Raw genomic sequence first — 7,277 nt, 5'->3', positions numbered from 1 at the left:
GATACTTCTCTGTTCTATTATTCCTGGGCACCGACTCCCTTGTGTGATATAAAAGTAACACATCTCAAACTAAAGCCATTGTATGTATGTGCGCCATGGTGACTTACAGTTATACTGTACACAAATTAAAATGTATATCCAGCACACAATGTAAAGAGGATTGATCTAACGACTTTGGTTCAGTACCCCAGGCAAGTTAAACTCATGTACACTTTACAAAAAAGCCAAAGGTCAGTTAAATATGAACTCTAACCTCTTATGGCTATAGTATACTGTCATAAGGATAGGACACAGAGCTAGGGGCTAAGCTTACACCTGGAAGAGAAATCAAATCTGCCCCGACAATAAGACGTCAAAGAAAGGAACCAGTTCCAGCTAGTCTGTTGGTTCTCAAGGTTCCAGCGAAGTAAACTGTGTGGTTATATCTGTAAGGCACTACGAGGGAACAATGGTCAAACCTAAGACTACGGAGGATTCCAAGTATTATAGCACAAAGGTGCAAGAGGTGGACTACACACACATGGCTGACAGTAGCACACGCACACACAGACAATCACGTTGTACATGCCTATGTTATTATAACCACTTTGTGCAATCACAATGAAAGAAGAGGAACAAAGCAATTCTATTGGTATCAGAAAAAGGTATTCATAAAATAATCTGGGTGCAGACTGCTACATTCTAAAAACAGGGCTCAGCTACAACTCCTATAGCTAAAACATAAGTCTCCTCAAAAAGGTGAGAACTAAAAAACAAACCTTCTTTTTTTTTGTTGTCTTTTGTTGATTATATTTCCAGAAGACTCCTGACTCCAGTTGTCTTTTGGAAAAGGATGGGTGTGGGATGTGGAGGGATGCTTCGTTCTCTCTCCCCCACACATTGAATGATTTGGAAATGTTTAAGACAGTTCAAGGCCATCATTATTTGTTGTATTCTTTGAAGAGCAGCAGGTTTCCGTATTTCACCTTCATTCCCAAATCCTCACGGGAATTCTTGGGAATTCTTATGATGGGAATTCCAACATTCAGAGAGGGACCCCTTGTTAAAACAGTCCCTTTCCAATTCAAGACGGGAAAACAAAAACAAACAAAAAGCTGTTTTAGGAGAACAAAAATCCTCCACCTCTCCCAAAGGCCCGTTATGAAGACCTTGCTGTAAGATAATGAGAAATTACTCTCATTTGAAAGTAGAAATATAACCAAGAGAGAAAACAAAGCAAAACTGGCCCTTTTGGAGAATTTGGGGAAAAGAAAAGTAATAATAGAAATTCCACCTCTCCTTTCTGTCTATTTATTTACCTTTTCCTCTCGGTCATTATGTCTTCAAGTAAACGTGATAGTTTTATGAAGATTGCATGTCTCTCTCTCTATCTCTCTGTCTGTGGAGTGGGGATGGGGAGGGAGGACATGGAGTGAGCAGCAGCAGCATTGCTGGGATCTGGATCTGGGGGTCTGGGTCTCCAGTGTGTTGGCTTGGCTCTAGAGGTAAGGGTACTGGTTCACCTTGGTGGGGCTCAGTGGGTATCCAGTGTAGACAGTGGAGGCAGGCGAGGCGCTGATGTACGTCTGGTGAGCAAACTGAGCCTGGTACTGGCTGTGGTGCAGGGTGGGTGAGGGCAGCACGTGGTGCCCCATGCTGACGGGTACCTGGTGAACAATGCCCGGTGTGTGGTATGTGGTGTGCTGGACCGTGTGGCGGGCAGAGCCCGGGGTTGCCACCAGGTGGGCCACAGTGCCCGTGGAGCCCAGTGCTGCGGGCGTGGCAGTGTAGGTGTAGAGGTGGGGCTGGCCGGGCAGGTGGGTGGCAGCCAGGTGGGTGGCAGACAGGTGGGTGTGGACGTTGGCAGTGTGAGAGGGGCTGTTGTGGTGCTGGAAGGAGTAGGGGGCCTGGGCTGCGATGGTTGGGGTGATGTAAGCCTGCTGGTGCCGGTGGCCTCCGTTCCGCTCAGTTACCATGTGATGCTGGGCCTGGATAGGAGCGAGAAGAGATATGAGGATGGAGTCAGTGCAATCCAAATGACAATCTCACTTTCCACACAGTTAATCTATGCTGCAATAGTTTATGTGCTAGGGGGCTAGGGTCAGCCTGTTATATCTGGTGTAATTATCCTGTCTTATTTGGTATCCAGTGTGAATTTAAATATGCTCCCTCTAATTCTCTCATCTCTCCCTCCCATCCTGGAGGACCTGATCCCTAGGACCATGCCTCAGGACTACCTGGCCTGATTACTCCTGGCAGTCCCCAGTCCACCTAGTCATTCCGCTGCTCCAGTTTCAACTGTTCTGCCTGTGGCTATGGAACCCTGACGTGTTCACCGGACGTGCTACCTGACCCAGATCTGCTGTTTTTGACTCTCTCTCTACCACACATAATATCTCGATCTCTGAATGCTCGGCTATGGAAAGCCAACTGACATTTACTCCTGAAGTACTGACCTGTTGCACCCTCAACAAACACTGCAATTATTATTTGACCCTGCTGGTCATGTATGAACCTTTGAACATCTTGAAGAACAATCTGACCTTAATGGCCATTTACTCTTACAATCTCCACATGGCACAGCCAGATAAGGACTGGCCACCCGTCAGAGCCTGGTTCCTCTCTAGGTTTCTTCCTAGGTTCCTGCTTTTGTAGTGAGTTTTTCCTAGCCACTGCGCTTCTACATCTGCATGGCTTGCGGTTTGTGGTTTTAGGCTGGGTTTCTGTACAGCAATTTGTGACATCTGCTGATGTAAAAAGGGCTTTATAAATAAATGTGATTGATTGATTGATAATGATATAAATCATTTAGATGGTTCCTTACTTGGCTCTCTCTCCATACCTGGCTGAGATTGAGAGGCTGCTGCTGCTGGAAGGGGTGTGGCCCCGAGCGCTGCTGTCGGTAAGCCACGCCCCCTGACAGGTGGTTGTTGCCAGACACCATGCCCGCACCGTTGGAGGTTTTGAACTTGTATGCCGAATTCTGATGATTCATTGCATCTGCAGAGTAAAGGGAACAAGGTCAATCCAGGTCAAGAAAATAACATATGAGTACAGTATAAAAACAAATAAAAAATATGTGGAACCGAGGTAGCAACAGTAACCAATGGGGCAGGGCTTAGCGAAGGTTCAGTGGTAGTACCAACAATGATAATAATGGATACATTTGCAAAAAAAAAAAATTCAAACAACAATAATAGTATTTCCTATACTCTAGAAGAAAGACTATCAACCATCCCTCCCTGTCTGTGTGGGTGTGTGGGTCTCTGTAGGTACCTGTGTAGATATCTGTGTAGGTACCTGTGTAGATATCTGTGTAGGTACCTGGCATCAGGCGCTCACACTCGCTCAGCACCTCGCTGGACTGGCTCTTCAGAGGGGGGATGATGATGGAGCGAAGGTTGTTTCCGTTGCTGTAGTTGTCCAGCAGGGTGGTCTTGGAGTCATGGTAGCCGTTGTTGTTGGGCTGCCTGGACTCTACTGCATAGGGACTGTTGTTACTGGATGAGTCAGAGTCGGGGGAGTCGTGTACTGTGACACAGCTGATGACGTTCTTCCTCTGCCTGAATGAGCTGCAAGGAGGAGGATCACTTTTTAGTAATGGTACATATAGTAATGATCAGCCTACTAACCTTCTGACCAATGTTAGTGTGTAATAGCTACTGTAAATCGGACAGTGCAGATAGATTAACAAGAATTTAAGCTTTCAGCCGATATAAGACACATATGTACAAATGTTTAAAATCCATAATATTTATGATTATTTATTTGAATTGCACGCCCTCCAGTTTCACCAGAAGTTGGCGGGCAGGCCCCCTAGCCCTAAGAAGATATAGTAATGGTCAGCCTACTAACCTTCTGACCAATGTTGGTGGCGAATCCATAATAAATTGTGAATTCAGATCAATCCACAAAAAAATGCCCTTATGCCAATCATGTCCACTCCTATTACTGAATTGGCTAGAACTGAAATGAAACCCAGCTCTTTCAGTAATGAAACAAAACATGCACTAAACATGGCCTCCTGTCATGTATTTAACCCTGGCTCCCAGATCCCTGCTTGCGTGTCATGTCTGGCCCAAAATGACTGACCTGTACCTAGTATGGTTGGTGTTGCTATTCTTGTGATCATCGTCCTCGTCCGTGTCACTGCTGATGGTGATGATGCTGACAGCAGGGCTGGGCGTATCAGGGATGATGATGGTCTGACGCTGCCTGTTGTGGTGCTGATGATGATCCCTGGTGGTGCTAGAGGCCTGCTCTGCCTCGCCCCGTCCCCACCCTCCACAGCCCAGGGGGGGTCCGCAGCTGGAGCTGGAGGAAGGGCCGTTGTTCTGAAGCACAGCACAACGTGGAGGGGTGTTCTCCTTCAGCCGCTTGGAGCGCTGTGGTGATTGTACCGCCTGGGAGGAGGACACCTCGTACGCAGACACGTTCCTGACGGGAGAGAGATGAGGGGGATGAGGTGGCACATACTACTACAACCTAATACTAAGTGGCACCTACTACTACAACCTAATACTAAGTGGCACCTACTACTACAACCTAATACTAGGTGGCACCTACTACTACAACCTAATACTAAGTGGCACATACTACTACAACCTAATACTAGGTGGCACCTACTACTACAACCTAATACTAAGTGGCACATACTACTGCAACCTAATACTAAGTGGCACCTACTACTACAACCTAATACTAGGTGGCACCTACTACTACAACCTAATACTAAGTGGCACATACTACTACAACCTAATACTAGGTGGCACATACTACTACAACCTATTACTAAGTGGCACCTACTACTACAACCTAATACTAGGTGGCACCTACTACTACAACCTAATACTAAGTGGCACCTACTACTACAACCTAATACTAAGTGGCACATACTACTACAACCTAGTATTAGGTGGCACAAACTAGTACAACCTAATACTAGGTGGCACCCACTACTACAACCTAATACTAAGTGGCACCTACTACTACAACCTAATACTAGGTGGCACCTACCACTACAACCTAATACTAGGTGGCACCTACCGCTACAACCTAATACTAGGTGGCACCTACCGCTACAACCTAATACTAAGTAGCACATACTACTACAACCTAATACTAGGTGGCACCTACTACTACAACCTAATACTAGGTGGCACCTACTACTACAACCTAATTCTAAGTGGCACATACTACTACAACCTAATACTAAGTGGCACATACTACTACAACCTAATACTAAGTGGCACCTACTACTACAACCTAATACTAGGTGGCACCTACTACTACAACATAATACTAGGTGGCACCTACTACTACAACCTAATACTAAGTGGCACCTACTACTACAACCTAATACTAGGTGGCACCTACTACTACAACCTAATACTAGGTGGCACCTACTACTACAACCTAATTCTAAGTGGCACATACTACTACAACCTAATACTAAGTGGCACATACTACTACAACCTAATACTAGGTGGCACATACTACTACAACCTAATACTAAGTGGCACATAATACTACAACCTAATACTAGGTGGCACCTACCACTACAACCTAATACTAGGTGGCACCTACTACTTCATACAGAGTAACAATACCGAAGACAGACACTGCCCAGGTAACAGCTGACAGATTATTTGAATTTATTTTTGTTTCACTTTCATCTTGGAGCTGGCTATTGTGTTCTGATTGGTTTAAGGTTGAAAGCCTCCAGCGCCGGTTGAAATAGAATATTCATAGTGAATCAGGAAAGACAGGGGGATTGTAGGTGATGTTCAGATCTAAAGATATCCTAGTTGATCCTAGTTGTGTAGGAGATCCTAGATGTTTAGGAGGTCCTAGTTGTTTAGGAGGTCCTAGTTGTTTAGGAGGTCCTGGTTGTTTAGGAGGTCCTAGTTGTGTAGGAGGTCTTAGTTGTGTAGGAGGTCTTAGTTGTTTAGGAGGTCCTAGTTGTTTAGGAGGTCCTAGTTGTGTAGGAGATCCTAGTTGTGTAGGAGGTCCTAGTTGTTTAGGAGGTCCTAGTTGTGTAGGAGGTCCTAGTTGTTTAGGAGGTCCTAGTTGTTTAGGAGATCCTAGTTGTGTAGGAGGTCCTAGTTGTGTAGGAGGTCCTAGTTGTGTAGGAGGTCCTAGTTGTTTAGGAGGTCCTAGTTGTTTAGGAGGTCCTAGTTGTTTAGGAGGTCCTAGTTGTGTAGGAGGTCCTAGTTGTTTAGGAGGTCCTAGTTGTTTAGGGGGTCCTAGTTGTTTAGGGGGTCCTAGTTGTTTAGGAGATCCTAGTTGTGTAGGAGGTCCTAGTTGTTTAGGAGGTCCTAGTTGTTTAGGAGATCCTAGTTGTTTAGGAGGTCCTAGTTGTTTAGGAGGTCCTAGTTGTGTAGGAGGTCTTAGTTGTTTAGGAGGTCCTAGTTGTTTAGGAGGTCCTAGTTGTGCTGGAGGTTCTAGTTGTGTAGGAGGTCCTAGTTGTTTAGGAGGTCCTAGTTGTTTAGGAGGTCCTAGTTGTTTAGGAGGTCCTAGTTGTGTAGGAGGTCCTAGTTGTTTAGGAGGTCCTAGTTGTTTAGGAGGTCCTAGTTGTTTAGGAGGTCCTAGTTGTTTAGGAGGTCCTAGTTGTGTTGGAGGTTCTAGTTATGCTTACCTGGCAGTCATCTGATGCTGCTTGTTCTTTTTGGAAGAGGAGTTGTTGTTATTGGTTGACGGTTGCCTCATCACATGGGCCACGCCCACATTGAGAGGCTGGTTGTGGTTGGATGGGAGGGTGACGTGGCCAGCCAGCAGCGCAGGCTGTTGCATGATGGGATTGTAATGGCCGCCGTGTGGGTGAGAATTCCTGGAACACAACAGAATGTCCCATCACTACACTGAACCTGTATTTTATATTATTATATCTGACCTTGCCCCATTTTCATGTCTAACTACATATCTATAACTGCACATGAGTACATACTGCTTCACATATGGGACTAGAGTTGGGTGGGTGGCAGCAGTCACCGCGTGAGACAGAGGGGAGAAAAGAGAGCGAGAGGAATAAAGAGAGCGGGAGCGAATGCAGCTGACACCAGCAGCTGTAGAGGGATAATTCTGCAGAGGAAGTGCGACACTTTCCCAATCATCTTTGTGGGGATGAGAGAGAGAAGAGAGAGAGAGAGAGAGAGAGAGAGAGAGAGAGAGAGAGAGAGAGAGAGAGAGAGAGAGAGAGAGAGAGAGAGAGAGAGAGAGAGAGAGAGAGAGAGAGAGAGAACCACCCTGTCCTTAGACGGACACTGCTAAATTAACCTGCATGCAGACACACACACACT

General features: G+C 45.9%; 1 protein-coding gene across 14 annotated transcripts in view; it reads right to left on the bottom strand.

Annotated features, from left to right (window-relative positions):
• Positions 1-762: 762 nt before the first annotated feature.
• Positions 763-7,277, bottom strand: part of LOC139373975 (homeodomain-interacting protein kinase 2-like) — a 109,473-nt gene continuing 102,958 nt past the window's right edge. For 3 of the 14 annotated variants that reach the window (XM_071115041.1, XM_071115042.1, XM_071115044.1), the window contains exons 11-15: positions 6,617-6,808; positions 4,072-4,416; positions 3,256-3,551; positions 2,804-2,979; positions 1,240-1,967 (exon numbers count right to left, since the gene is read on the bottom strand). In XM_071115041.1, coding sequence (XP_070971142.1) covers positions 1,479-1,967; positions 2,804-2,979; positions 3,256-3,551; positions 4,072-4,416; positions 6,617-6,808 — 1,498 coding nt within the window. In that variant the 3' untranslated portion in view covers positions 1,240-1,478. Of the gene's footprint in view, positions 1,968-2,803; positions 2,980-3,255; positions 3,552-4,071; positions 4,417-6,616; positions 6,809-7,277 lie in introns of all 14 variants that reach the window. The other 11 variants (XM_071115048.1, XM_071115049.1, XM_071115078.1 and 8 more) reach the window with 9 other exon arrangements.

The sequence above is a fragment of the Oncorhynchus clarkii genome, chromosome 2, assembly GCF_045791955.1.
Source record: "Oncorhynchus clarkii lewisi isolate Uvic-CL-2024 chromosome 2, UVic_Ocla_1.0, whole genome shotgun sequence".
Lineage (NCBI taxonomy): Eukaryota > Metazoa > Chordata > Actinopteri > Salmoniformes > Salmonidae > Oncorhynchus > Oncorhynchus clarkii.
This window is presented reverse-complemented; position numbering and strand designations above follow the sequence as displayed.